At 37.6% G+C, this 15,829-nt stretch overlaps 1 protein-coding gene across 1 annotated transcript in view; it reads right to left on the reverse strand.

The window, feature by feature from the left end:
- Positions 1-1,248: 1,248 nt before the first annotated feature.
- LOC140164948 (mitochondrial uncoupling protein 4-like) overlaps positions 1,249-15,829 on the reverse strand; it is a 37,166-nt gene continuing 22,585 nt past the window's right edge. The window contains exons 5-9 of the mRNA XM_072188347.1: positions 12,678-12,800; positions 12,179-12,291; positions 7,305-7,389; positions 4,881-5,076; positions 1,249-2,943 (exon numbers count right to left, since the gene is read on the reverse strand). Of these exons, the coding sequence (XP_072044448.1) occupies positions 2,872-2,943; positions 4,881-5,076; positions 7,305-7,389; positions 12,179-12,291; positions 12,678-12,800 (589 nt within the window). The 3' untranslated portion in view covers positions 1,249-2,871. The remainder of the gene's footprint in view (positions 2,944-4,880; positions 5,077-7,304; positions 7,390-12,178; positions 12,292-12,677; positions 12,801-15,829) is intronic.

Below are 15,829 nucleotides of genomic sequence, written 5' to 3' on the forward strand. Positions count from 1 at the left end.
CCAGGAAGATGCACACTGCACCTGTTTGTCAAATTTGTCCTGGTATTTTGAGCCAAAGGGTACCCCTTGTTTGTATGCCACTGATTCTTAGTCATATGCAAGGAATCTTTTAATACAGGCTGTATCAAAAAGATTGTTCTCCACCACCAGTTCTCCATCCATTTTTGGTGTTTTTTAGTCTTTTGTGCATTTTAAATGGAGTAGCCCATTTTGATACAGCCTGTACAACATTGAATACTGTAAAAGTCAATTTTTTCGCGAGAAGATATTTTCGCGATTTTGAAGATTTTGTCAATTGCGCGAGAATTAAATTTCACGGTTTTGATATTGATACAACAGAATCCTAATGCAAAAGGTTATTTTCGCGAGTTTTTATTTTCGCGATTTTATGTTCACTCGCGAAATTCGTGAAAAATAAAAACCTCGCGAAAAATTTCTCCGTTTACAGTAGAATGAATAACCTGCAAATTTATTCCTGGTTATTAATTGAGCCTGATTTGAAAAAGAAAACTTGCCATTGCATTGCAAGTGCTTAAATGTGCCCAATCCCATCACATTGTGTTCCAAATAGTAATATTTAACACAACTTGGGATGAAGACAAACAAGGGGGGCTTAGGCTACTATGACATGTTGCAAGTTAAGTAACAAAGATTTGGACTTACTTTACTTTGAGCTCTGACATAATTATTCAATACAAATACAAAATCTGTGATGTGATCAAGCAAAATGAGGGATGTCACTTGTCAGTTTATACTATTATAAAAATGCTATGTTTATAAAAGTTTTTGGAAGGAAGCTCCATAAACATGTTTTTCTGCACATAAAAATGTGTTAGTGTTCATTTAAAACCCAGGGAGAAAGAAAGATATTATTCTTAATCTTTATAATTCCAAAATATACTTTCCCTAGAAATGACTCACTTTGCTTGATAAAATTTGTTTCTATGTTTGACCAATGGTGTTATCATTAGGTTATTAGGCAAAAAAAAAAAAAGGTTAGTCTCAAAGCTTGCGCGTGCGTTTGTAAAATCCCACGATTTGACAAAAAACAAATGCGGACATTTTTTTTATTTCAAAAAAATTTTTTTAGTTTTTCTAGAAAAATTCGGCGAAAATCATATTTTTTTCTCAAAATACCATGAAAAAAGTCGGGAATAAAAAAAAAAAAAAAAAAAAATCGCATTTCGCATTTGTTTTTAAATTTCTCGTGAGCTTTGAGACAAACCTTTTTTTTTTTTGGCCTTAGGCAAATTATTGTTTGTTTACTCAGAATTACACGATGATCAACATTTATACACAGTATATTATACAAGTACATACACCATCGCTAATACATATGTACCAGTAACATCCAATGAGTTAATATAAGACTTCACAAGCCTTCATAAGACTTCACAAGCCTTCAAAAGCCTTCGTAAGACTTCACAAGCCTTCACAAGATTTCATTTTATTATAAGCATATCCTTTGAACCTCATTTTAACCAAAACAAACTTAACATTACTGACCTTAATGCAATCCTTAAATCAAGTTATCCAATCCCAAATCTTAAAGGGACATTCGGAGATTTGGTGGGGCTCATAACCTTGTTTGTTATGCCCCTAATTCTACAGAGGACCACAAATTAAACCTATGCTGAAAATTCCAGTTGATTCTAACATTTCGTTTTAATTCCAGTTGATTCTAACATTTCGTTTTAATTCCAGTTAATTCTAACATTTCATTTTAATTTTATTATGAAGGCATCCTTCAAACTAAATCTATGAATACCCCTTTAACCTAAAACACAGGGTGCAAAGGATAGGCTTCCATTGGCCTACCCTCATAAGGTTATTTTCAACCTACATCAACTATTGTACTGGGGTCACAGCAATACAGGTCTTGTACTGGAGTCACAGCAATACAGGTCTTGTACTGGGGTCACAGCAATACAGGTCTTTTTCCAAAACAACCATCTTCATGGGGCTTCGATCTTTATTTCTTTCAATTACAAGCATGCATTCGCAATCAGCTGCATATCCTACCTACGGGTCAAGCTCTCAGCAAAAAATCAGCCACACCTATGTACACGCATTGAACCTTCACACCGAGGCGATGCAGCAATACAGGCTTCGTCCAGTTGTCCTGGTGATTGTACGATGCATATCCAACTGCCGACAGAGTAAAGTATTGTCCCGACGCTACCGACAGACTCTCAATCCACTCATCACTTGTTGCGCAGCTTTTCCCCTCCACTGTGAAGTCTTACATCAGAAAGCGACACTTACACGCTATACTGAAAGAGATTGGTGACTTTGCAACACATTACTGTACTGCTTAACTTTCCTTTAATGTTTTGCACATAACTCAGCACATCAAGGCAGAAATAATTATTTCAGTTGCTCATCCACCCAACTGCTGCGCAAGTTTGGCGTAATGTATCCTTGAGATATATTGCCAGCAGTTACCGCAGATACAGAAGACATAGTGGCTCCTTAACCCCATGAGAACTACCTGCCGATTGGGCAAAATGAATATTGTGTCCAATTTTGAACCAATCAAGGAGGGTATTTAATAAGATCATCTGCAAATGCAAGTTTGACCATAAATAGTTTAAAGCCTAGTCATAATTGGTAATTGAAATGAGCTTTTCAAGTTATCAACCAATCAGGAATGCTGTTAGATGACCAGTAGTGTCCAGGGGGTTAATACATCACCTCACTGTAAGACTTCAAGTCGGCTTGCCCTCCAACGCAATACTTAATCCACAGATAAGTACACAGAACACAGTTACAACAGTAAAAGACTTGATTACACATACATTGATATTGCTTTTCAAACTAATCACAAACAATTACAAACCGATTTGTGACGGAAGAGGGAGACGGAGGTCTTCAGAATGATTGTACACCTGTTAGCCTTCTAATTTCTTCGTATGAGATCCAAAATGTGAGCGACCATGGTGCCTAAAAAGAGATGGAGAGAAACAAACTGAGTATTATTATAAGGTTTCGGGTCAGCTTAAGAACTCTTACTATTAATCCTAATTGAACCAGGTCTCACTAAAGCTCACTATTAAAACCACTGCTTGTGCATACATTCCACATGATGCGATGACGCAATCAGCCAAAGTCATATATACCCAGGGAATCGCTTGACGGGCCAGCGTAACCTGTGTGGCTACAGGTCAGTGATCTTCTACGAGGGGTCCGAGGTTCGAATCCTGGGAGTACAAAGTGACTTCTTTGTTCATCTTTTCTCCTTTTTTTGTTTCCTCTTTCCCTTCCGATAGCAAAAAAACCATGGGTTCGGTTGGGGTTAATCTAGAAACATGAAAAATGGTTACTGTGATTTACAGCATGCTCAAAATAATTATGTACCCTATTCCTCCTAGATGGTACACAATGATGATAGACCTATAAATCTATGCATCAAATCAATCCCAGCTGTAAATATAATTAAAGACAGAGATAAAACGACTAGTTTGCGTCTGACGTCACTGTCAATCAAATTCCTTACGATCCTTGATTGGTTACTAGCGCGTAAAAGGAAGGTCGATTTATCTGGTGCCGATCGGAGAAAAGGAATAGCAAAAAATGGCGAAAAATCACATACTTTTACAAGGCAAAAAGCAACTTTTCTATGCATTATTGAAATGGTGCCTTCGCGAAAGAAAGTTTTCTACTATAATGACCTAACTTTTGAGATGGTTTGTATGTTTGAATATAAGGCACCCGCTTTTTTCACTGCGTTAATCAACTCTCATCATCACGACACTTGAAACAAATCGTGCTCGAGTTTGATTGACAGATGACGTCAGACACAAACTAGTCTTCTTATCTGTCTTCCACGACTTCCAGTATACCAGATGTGGCCTGTCTTAGGTGTTCAGTGAACAAATACAGATATGTCTGTTGTATAATCACTGACTCCCTATGCATGGGATTATTTAACTGTGCCTTTTTGATGCTATGACTGTTTCACCTGAACACAAAGGCAATGGACTACACAGTGGGTGTAGATTTCAAATAGAGTCACCCATTCAGGTAACCCCATTTGAAATTCACACTCCCTGTGTGGGAGATTACGGTCATGTTTTCCATAGAGGGTGTGAGGATTTGAATTGGAGTAGCCCAATAGTCTTCATCATACCTGCCACTACAGTTTGTCCACTTTGAAGAACGAAGGTACGCACATTTTGCGTAAGCGTATCGTGCGTCGCGTATTAAGACGCTTATGCATTTGTGTGCGCCTAGCAGTGTGTTAATTCCTTTTGACATTTTATGGCATGCAGAAACTGTGTAATTTACTGCATTCTTTACTTCGTACTTCAAGGTGGACAAACTGTACAACAATTTACCAGACGTGGCAGCTACACTCTCCTCCACTCATTAACACCAGCAGGCTCATCTAATGGAATCATGCGCTCATAAGACTCTGTACAAGCATAATGTTGTGGCCAAGGTTAGACGATGCAGGTTTAACTCACTTGTGATGCGATGTGATCAAGCAAAATCAGTTGAAACTAGGAAATATTGATTATGAGATATAGCCAAACAAAGGAATTATTTCCTTTTGTTTCCTGTTGTTTTGCAGACTCTTTAATTACTCATATCTTTGGAACTGGTTGTTCAATTTCAATGGGGTTTTCTGCAAAATGCAGCTTTGTAAGGGATGAAATCCAAACTCGACCGGCGGTAGAACTGGACAGAACCGTCGGTCAATCACCGGACGAGTTTTTATTTCATCCCTAAATGTTTTTTACTCTCATATAAGAAACTGAATTTTTTTAAATATTTCCGAGTTCCGATTGATTTTGCTTGATCGCATCACATTTAATGTCAATATCATAAAAATGTTTTTTGTTTTGCAATTACTAATCAACCAAAGCTTGATTACTTACCATCCTAGCCCATATAGGAAGAAACCCTTTATATAATGCTATAAATCCTTCTTGTTTCACACATTTAAGTAGGCAGTCTAAGGAAGACTTGTAGAGGAGCCCTTGGCCCTGTGCATTGGTAGGTTGGTTCATCACTCTTGTTTTCACTACATCAGCTGGCGTGCTTAGACTTGCTGCAACTAAACCTGACAATGAACTGTGAATTGAAGAATTATTATTAATTTAAAATTTTTATATGAAAATGCAAAGGAGGACTATTCAAATAATAGGCAAAACTTGCAACAAAATGGATTCATATAGAGGTTGTGCATATAACGTACATACCGTAAATATGGTGGACTTCTCAAATACATTCACCAAAAGCATGATTGCAATCTACCGCGACAGTTTGTCTCACACACATAACCAATGCACTACGATCAAATAGGTTGATGACAACATTTGATTGAATGGACTGCACTGCGCCATGATTACGGTGGAGGACACCAGTTCAAATCCTTTGTTTGGAGCCAATCGATAAAAGCATGCAGGGCCTCTATAGTATGGATAACTGGATGCACCTGGGGGAGCCTCAATATAATTTAGATGGGGTATGCATGAGGCTCAAGGTTTTTTGCCACACAATCAAAACACAATTGTTAAGTGTGCTGATGCTAACATTTTTGATTCAGCAGATTTTTTTAGGGGGGGGGGGGCAAAGATCTTTTTTGGGGGGGGGGGGCAGAGATCTGTAAATATGCCTAAAACTTAGTAATGTTTTGCCTCAAAAGTGAATACCAGTATTTCAGATTTATTTTGACAGCAGAGTAAAGTGGGGAGGGAAGAGATTTGACAAACTATGCCCCCTCTTTCCCGATGCCACCACTTGTTGGATGTTATGAAATACACAACACAAAAACAATATGTGACAGTGCATTCTGCTTCAAAGAGGTTGCTGATCTCTCCGCAACCACTAAATGTCACATACTTGAACAGATACAGGATTTCCTGAAACTGACTTATTGAAAAAGGTCAAACTAATTACACATATCTCTTTACAAATTGGACAAGTGCAAAATACAAGTACCTGTTGTAATTTACACTTTCATTCTGAAATTCATTCTGAAATTCATTCTGATAGTTCATTCTGAAAGTGAAATGGAAATTTAAGATGGACGGCTCAGCGTGTGTACAAGTCACCTAAGTTCGACAGGACTACTTATAAGGTTTAAGGAAATAAACTAAACCTGTACAGCACTTATTATTCCTGTCACATGTGTACACTATTATACAGGGGTGTGATTCAAAGCTTGTGAAATATCCTGAAAGTAGTACAAAATCCTGAAAAACAGTGTGAAATTGAGCTAAAATTTCCCAAAACGGACTGAAAATCAATAAAATTGCGTAAATTTTGGCCAAAAAAAAAAATCCAGGAAATCAGGAAAAATTCTGAAGAATCACACCCCTGTATTATAGTTGAGTGGTCATAACCTCCCCAGGGTTCTGTGACTTCCGTCCATGTAAACTGTCATCCAGTGCACAGGGGCAAGGTAGTTTGTCTGTGCTGAACTGACCATGCAGGATTATGACCATGAAGTTCCTGACTGTTTACATTATCAGTAAATTGAAGTCATTTTCAGGGAAATTTGATGACAACTTCACTGTTTACTCGGCGGACACACATGCGTAAACAGCTTAATTCTTATTACTGACAAAAGACACAATCCAATTGTGACTACCTTATTCGACCTAATAGCGACCTGGGCTTTTTAAGTCCGTCACTTTTGGAAGCGCTTATCAAAACAAAATGATGAAATTGAGCAAGTATATCAAAATCATAATAATCTTCAGCCGGAAAGTTTGACGGAACTGCTTGTACATTGGAAAGTCATCACTTGATAAATTCAGTAGAGGGCGCTTATTATGGGAGGGGCACTAATTAGGCCGAATATAGTACATGCCACAATTGATAGTGAAAGTTACACTATGGACCACAATGGCCTCATCCCAATGACATATACAAAATGTACCTCAATTAAACATTGGTAGTGCAAAATTGGACCTCAAGTTGCAGAGTATGAGTATTTGTACCCAAATTTTCAAAGGTCATTCAATGAATGTACAAATGTATTAGGGTTAAAGAACTTTGCCCTGATAGATGAGCATGTTGTGGATCCTAGTGATTAAACAGCGACTTTTCTGTCTTGTAAACATGGTCTATATTTGTTATCGTTATCCACTACGACCCACAACATGCTCGTCTATCAGGGCACAGTTCTTTAACCCCAATACATTTGTACATTGATTGAATGTCCTTTGCAAATTTGAGTACAAAAACTCATACTCTGCAACTTGAGGTCAAATTTTGCACAATGATTGTTTAATTGAGGTTATTGAACAATGCCACTGGAATGAGGCCATTGTGGTCCATAGTGATCCACTTACCTTGCAATGCCATGTGTGACCCAGTTATCCTTCAAGTTGGTATTATTCAATATGAGATGTTTGGCTGTGTCATACGTGGCTAGATCTAGAACAGATAATTCATGATGGAAAACACAGTCAATGTGTGCTATAAATATTATCTACATCAAAACTAATAGTGGAATGGGTATTTATGTGTCAAACAACTGCAGTACTACAGGCATTCAGAACAATTATTTCAAATGGTGTACCCATTTGGGGGCAGGGCCATAGCAAGGTTGTAAAATGTGGGGCAGCCATGATAAATGTGGGGCGGCCAAAATACAAATATATGCCCAAATAGAAATTAAGATATAAAGAAAAACATAACACATTTCTCAAAACCAGCTACGGCCCTGTTTGGGGGCACAGTGGTCCAAGACTTTTGACTTATAATCGCAAGGTGTCTTGAGGTCCTGGGTTTGAGTCCCTGCAGCGTAAAAGTGTGGTGCACTTAGGCAAGGCTATTCACCCCATATTGCCTCTCCCCACCCAGGTGTACAAATGGGTATCGGCTTTATTCAATGCCGGGAAGACAACAGACTTGTTATGGAGGAGGTGTGGCGACCCCCTGCAGCAAAGATAATTTAATTTTTAAATAATGTGTGCATCACACGAAGTGCGCAAAAAAATTTCACTGGTGCAAGTGAAAAAAAAAATTCCTAAATTTGGAAAAAATTAATATATAAAATTAAAGGACAAAAACAATATAGGAAAATATAGTAAAAGTTCAAAATACAAAAATATAGGAAATAATATGGAGTCGCTTGAAGCCTGGAATATTAAGAATCTATAAAAAAAAATGTGTGCGTAAAAATAACCAGTTACAACTGTGCATAAAAAAATTCAAAACATGTATCAGTTGGAAACACATGTTATATGACTTTACAGCGTAATCAATCAATGTGTTTACCATCTGTTGTCTGTTCATGACCTTCGCACCTAGATAGCTTTGTTAATTATATCACCCATCAGATTTTAATGTATCGATGTTAGATATCATTATCACTTGAAAATGGAAATATTCCAAAGAGGTATAGGGACCGTTCACAAACACTTGTTGGGGGGGGGGGGCTTATGCAAATAAATTTCATCATGAAAATTGTTTTGGGCCCCTCTTTACAGATCTCAAAATTTCAGGCCCCCCTTTTTTGAAACAACCACATAGAAAAGCATATAAACTCAATTTTCCCAGGAAAAGTTGTGGTCATTTTTTCATCCCCACCTTATAGGAGGGTCAAAACTTTTAAGGCCCCCCCCATTTTGTATCAGGCCCCCCAACAAGTGTTTGTGAACGGTCCCTAAGCACAACTTGTTTACATTATGTACACACACACTCAGAGGTCAGAACCAAGCCATAGATTGTTGTTTTACACTTAGCGAATGGCAAAATGAAAAATATAGGGCACAGATGAGTCATAATTGTGACACGATCAAGGGAAATGAGTTGGATGTCGCTAACATTGATTTTGAGATATTGGCAAAGAAAGTGTTAAAATTCTTTTTTGTATTGTTTTCAGCGATTGGTAAATTGACGTAACTTTGCAAAGAAAAGTCATATCAACCTGGGGTTTTCAGTTTCTGAAAGCCCTAAATGCCCTCTTTAGAAACATGGGTAAAACTCATTTTTGACCAGGGGCGACATGCGACTCATTCCCCTTGATCATGTCACAATTACTGAATAGCAGAGATATACAGGTTGTAAAGAGAAGTATTCAACCTTAAAACATGGAATTACACTTCCGCATGATAAACTGCATTACTTATAAAAGTTGAAGTTACTGTTTTCCTGCCAATTGGATTCCATTTAGGGATCTGGAATGAGCGTTTTAAGCGTTTCGACAATATTTTTTGTGGGACATTAGAGCACATCAGACATATCAATTGCATTCTGATCTGAAGAATGTCCTTCTGATATCAAATAATTTTGATTTTTGAAATTAGCAATGTAATACACATTTTATGGCAAATTATTAAAAATTGATATTTTTGATATTTAACAGTACTCGAAGTAAACTTTATAAATCTGAAAATATGTACTTAAAGTATATATGTAGGTGGGATGAAAAGCCGACGATCAATTGAAAATTTTGACCTTTCATATTGAAGATATGGATTTTTTCCCAAAACACCAAAAAAATTGGTCTTTTGGGGAAAAAATCCATATCTTCAATAATATGAACGATCAAAATTTTCAATTGATCGTCGGCTTTTTCCTCCCAGCTACATACACTTTAAGAATATATCATTAGATTTATAAAATTTCTGGCGAGGACTGTTATATATCAAAAATGTGAAAAATATCAAATTTTAATAATTTGTCATAAAATTTGTACAAAAAATGGAAATTATTTGATATCAGAAAGACATTCTTCGTATTCAGAAAGCAATTTGATATGTCTGATGTGCTCTAATGTGACAAAATATATTCTGTACAAACGTTCATACCCCATCCTTAATAGGGGGACAAGATTGTTTTAGGGATCTATTTGCATTTTTTAGGCACGTACCAACCAAGCCATAGATTGTTTCACACTTAGCATACAATCTATGGTTTGGTTGGTACCTGCCTTAAAAATGTAAATAGATCCCCAAAAACAATTTTGTCCCCCTACCCTGACAATTTTAATAGTGTGAAATTCTGCATCATAAAAATAATCTGATTTTTCTATTCTTTTTATAGCCAGCTGTAATTACGGTTTCCAGGAAAGTAAAATGCTTATCTAGGTACTCAAAATATTTGCATTTCAACTTACCCATGTATCTTTCATCTAAACAATATTTCAATAAGCACCTTATAAAGCTTATTTAACATCACAAGTAACCATGAGGCGGCGAAAAAAAAACCCCACCCTGTTTTATGGATAGATGTTTCAAGTATGTAGGGTCGGTGCAGTCAGTCAGGATTTTTTTTTTTGGTAAATTTTTTTCTGAAGGCTTAAATGACCCTAAAATATCACCAACAGCTTGAAAATTTGGCAAAAAAATGATAATTTTTGAGCAAACTAATTTTGAAAATGTTCTGAATTTTTTTGGCCCCAAAATGGTTGATTTTACATATTAATTTTAGCAAAAGGTAAAAAAAAATCTCCAAAAATGCATAATCTGGGTTGGTCGAGCACATAAAATAGGTTTTTTTTGTGGCCTAAACAAATTGCCAATTTTAGCAATTGTAACACCCTAATCATATATACATCTTACTTTCATCCTAAGCAATTATAGTGATAAAAATTATACCCTGTTTTTGGATTTTTGCTGTTTTGGATACCCTTAGGAATATAATACAGATACCTTATGATCTTATTTTTTTGTCTACACTGAATATTATAAATGTTGTCAGATACAGGTGACCCCCAGGATATTTCCAGCATCACGTGTGATACGTGCAGAAATCGTTTTAAATTCAAACAAACAAATTTTGATGCTACGCATGATATCACATGCATTTGACCATGCACTGCTAAAATTTCCGATTCAATGGTTCTTCTAATTAAGGCAAGTGGGAGGGCAGGAACCATATTTGTCTAATTTTAGCCATTTAACTAAAAAAACGCCAGTGTACTTCTTAAATATTAACTCATTGATCTTACAGGAAGTAAGTCAAGGCACATCACATTAAAGTTTTCATTGGGCACCCCATTCCTTTTTTTAAAGGAATTTTTATTAGAACCCATACCATTCCTCTTGTATGTCAGCTTTATTTGTCTTGATATTTGAGTGCAAACACCGCTAAGTCTTGCTCCCATGCCGTGGAAACATGGCATGTTGCCTCAGGGGATCGACGCTAAGTCAGGTACCGCGTGAGCAAACTCAAAAATAGCGCAAACAGCGTGAGCGTCACAAAAGAAACTTCTCGCATAAGAAAAGCGATGTCGCCAGGTCTGTACGCTGCACCGGCGTTAGCTTAATTTGAGTATGCTTAGAGGGCACAGGCATGGAAAATTCCAATCTGTATTAATAATCTAAGCTTGCTCCACTCTGACCTGCCTTAAACTTAAAGCTAAAATAATCATTGGCATTGTTGCTTTTCAAGGACATCTCGATCATAGACCCCAATTGTACGTTATGATTAAATATTGGCATTATTCCTGCTATGTGAACACTTTCTATAACATGTAAGTGACTCATATCAAGTGACTATTTCTTCTCAAAACAAACGATAAAATGACATAAAGGACATAAAGGGCTGATATTTGACAGTATACTTAAGTTTGAAGTAAAGTAAACCTATATACCAATACAAAATAATGGTATAAACAACTTTTTTTCAAGGAGTGAAGCCAGTCAAGGCATTAGCCAGAGGGGTGTCTTTAGGGTGTTCAAAATGGTCAAAAATACCTTATTGTACAAAATCAGGGTGTCCACTTCTTATTCACTCCATTATAAAAATCAGAATTTTAGGGTGTCCAAATTGAATACAGGGCGTCCAAATGACACCTGGACATCCCTCTGGCTAATGCTTTGAAGCCAGTCATCAGCACAAGGTGACATTTTTGAGTCATGTATGTTTGTTTCAATCCTATCCTGCCACACTCATTACCTACCTATAATGTTAACAAAAGCTGCTCTTTGAACATTTGGCATGACCTCCTCACAAGGTACCAAAAAGGATAATGAGTGATGATCAGTGGCGAGTGTGCTAAATAAGCCATCACACCAAGGGACCGGTAGTATTTTGTCATTATTCATTGATATGGGGTTAAATGACTTTCTGCATCTCCGGGATCGACGTAAGAATCAACAAATCGATGCAAAAACTATCTTAATCAACATCGCAAACGGTAAGATCGTCCGGTGTACAAAGTCTACCTATTTCATCCCTATCCCTGGCTTTCCCTGCCACACTCATTACTCACCTCCCATGTTAACTAAAGCTGCTCTTTGGACATTTGGCACCCAACCTTTCCATAACCCAGCTACACCTCCCGTCCTGAGAATCTGTCCAAACGTTTTTAAGGCACTGTTGACTCTGTTTTAAAGAAAGGAACATGAAAATATTAGCAAGAATTACTATGGCCTAATATTTGGGCAAAATAGGTATATGATTTCATAATATTCGTTAAATATGCAGATTGTCTGATACAATTTAACATGATTCATTAATACATGATTCATTATGCTTTATCACTCTGTCGACTTCTGAAGTTCATTGATTCTACAGTACCAGTATTCATCATGCTCTATCACCCTGTCAACTTTGAAGTTCAATGATTCTTGCATAATTTGCACAGTAGAGTGAGTTGATACTTCTTTAGTCCAAATGCAAGACAGACAGGAATGAAGACACCCAGACAACAAGACATCCAAATATCAAAAAAATGTCACAGTAAATAACTACTTGACCTTTTGACCTACCTGGGTGGTTTCCCTTCTAATATCCTCCTCCCCTCCATTTGCATCTGAACTTTGACCAGGTCAGTTGGACTAGCTATGAGTTGACCTATTGCACCTGCTGACATTCCTGCCAAACCCGCTTTCCTACATGGGAGAAGATAAGAAACACTTATAAGTGGGAGCTATCATTTTCTTCAAAAGGGTCGGGGGGGGTTCCCCAAATATACTGGGGGAGGGGTCATAAATTTTTGGAAAGAAAAATGGGGAGGGGGGTCATTTTTGATGACCAAAATGTAGGGAGTCATCTTGTGACCATACATGTAGATAGTGTGTTTATTTTATTTAAACAAGAGCACCAATGGCGCTGTGGCTCTACGCTTTTTTTGTGGGAAAGCAATTGTTCTTGGAGTCGAATGCGCAACAGGTTGGTAGCTGTATGGAAAGGTTGGGTAGGTCGGCCAATTTTTTAAAACCTTCAGTTTGAAAAAATTCCCCACAAATATTCAATACGGTCCTTGAAACTCGATTCGGGGGTCAATCTTCCTCCGCCGCATTATTATTTTTTGTCGCATTACTATTAGTTGCAAATCTGAAAATAATTCATTATTGTGCAAATTACTACTGAACCAGCAAGAATAATTTGTTCTGCAAAATTTTAAAATCCCCTTTTTTTAGTATTTTTATTTTTCAACAACTATAGAAAGCCTTGGCAACTATTAGAATTCATCTAAATTGACCTCAGACGACCCCAAAATGACCTCCCAAAAATTTGGCTCTAAATGGCGACCTCAGATGACCCCGAAATGACCTTCCAAAAATTTGACTTCAAATGTTGACTGTACGCACCAAGTTTCATGCACATACGACAGTTTTTAGTAATTTGACCTCAGATGACCCCTGGATGACCCCAAAATACCCTTCCAAAAATTTGGTTCTAAATGTTGACTGTAGTGTACCCACCAAGTTTCATGCCCATACGACAGTTTTTGCTAATTTGACTTCAGATGACCCCTGGATGACCTCTGGTGACCGTGACCCACTAACCAATACAAACTTGTTCTGCCTGGGGTCAAGATGCACCCACCAAGTTTGAGGAACATGCGACCCCACAAAATTTGGCTCCAAATGTTGACTGTATCCAGTTTCATGTTCATACAACAGTTTTTTAGTAATATGACCTCAGATGACCCCTGGGTGACCCCAAAATGACCTTCCCAAAATTTTGATTCCAAATGTTGACTGTACCCACCAAGTTTCATGTCCATACGACAGTTTTTAGTAATTTGACCTCGGATGACCCCTGATGACCCCAAAATGACCTTCCCAAAATTTGACTCCAAATGTTGACTGTACCCACCAAGTGTCATGCCCATACGACAGTGTTTAGAAATTAGATCTCAGATTACCCCTAGGTGACCCTGGATGACCTCAAAATGACCTTCCCAAAATTTGACTCCAAAGGTTGACTGTACCCACCTAGTTTCATGCCCATACGACAATTTTTAGTATCTTCCCAAAATTTGACTTTAAATGTTGACTATACCCACCAAGTTTCATGCCCATACGAGTTTTTAGTAATTTGACCTCAGATGACCCCTGGGTGACCCCGGATGACCTTCCCAAAATATGACTCCAAATGTTGACTGTAACCAGTTTCATGCCCCTACAACAGTTTTTGCAAATTTGACCTCAGATGACCCCTGGATGACCTCAGGTGACCTTGACCCGCTAACCAATACAAACTTATGCTGGGGTCAAGATGCACCTAGTACCAGGGATCTATACGATGCTTTTGTTTTTTGGGTGGATCACCGCATTTTACACATAAAATACACGTAACCCACACACAACGCAATTGAATAACAGACCGGTACTGCACAGTGCCGCTGGTTACCAGTTGTTCTCATTTATGTAATCAGCAATTGGAGCCTACAAAATCTGGTGCATTTATAGTGTACGGTACTAACCTGTGATATAGGGAATTGACACAAATTTTACGGTAACAAAATCAGTCATAGGCCTACCCAGAAAGGATAAAATTCTAATTGAGAAAATATTGTATGTGACATGGTGTACTAAAGATGCATCCACCCACCAAGTTTGAGGAACATGCTTCCCCTACTATGCTAGTCTGAGTTTTGTAGGCCAGTGGGACAACGGAATCACTACGTGAACGAGCTACTACTACAATAGTCTCTGAGAAAAGAGGCAGACACAGACAAACAAACAGATAGTGAATTAAATAGTGATGATCAGTTGAGTTGTAGCAACTACAAATTTCGAACGTTTGTCAGGGGGTCAAACCCCCACCATTTATATTTCCCCCACACTTTTTAGACAAGACAAAAAATTGAACCCCCACCCTTATGCAGTGTTTGTGACCAAAGCTTACAGCATTACTTATCAAATTCGGAAGACTGAACATCGTCGGGCGCTTATCGCCGTTTCATCCGGCGTTTCATACAGTCACTTCCGGGTCCATTTTAGCACTATCTGCGCCATCAATCCATTTCAGAATCCGAATTGATGCAGAATTTATCCTCATCTTACGTCTTACGTCTATCCTTGTCGGTAGGAATCTTCATCAGAAGTAACATCACCAACTTTGATCATCTATCAAACACTCATGATTTTCTTATTCATCTGAAACATCTTTCGAAAAGATACGATTTTAGATTGTATACAGCATTACTTTATCAAATTCGGAAGACTGAACATCGGCGGGTGACATCCCGCTATCTCTAAGGTTCGCTATCTCTAAGGTTCGCTATCTCTAAGGTTCGCTATCACTAACGTGTAAAGTCTATGGAGACAGAATCCCGCTATCTCTAATAGAGAAAAAGGTTCGCTATACAAAAAAAAAAGGTCCGCCACTTCTAAGGTTCGATATCACTAATTTAAAATATGGTTCGCTAGTTCTAAGGTTCGATATCACTAATTTTAAATAAGGTTCGCTATCACTAATTTAAAATAAGGTTCGCTATCACTAATTTTGAATAAGGTCCGCTATCACTAATTTATTGAAGGTTCGCTATCTCTAAGGTTCAAGTTATCACTAATTCCAATAAAGGTTCGCTATACCTAAGGTTCGCTATCACTAATTTTAAATAAGGTTCGCTATCCCTAATTAATTAAGGTTCGCTATCTCTAAGGTTCGTTATCACTAATTTCGA

The sequence above is a fragment of the Amphiura filiformis genome, chromosome 11 (genome assembly GCF_039555335.1).
Source record: "Amphiura filiformis chromosome 11, Afil_fr2py, whole genome shotgun sequence".
Lineage (NCBI taxonomy): Eukaryota > Metazoa > Echinodermata > Ophiuroidea > Amphilepidida > Amphiuridae > Amphiura > Amphiura filiformis.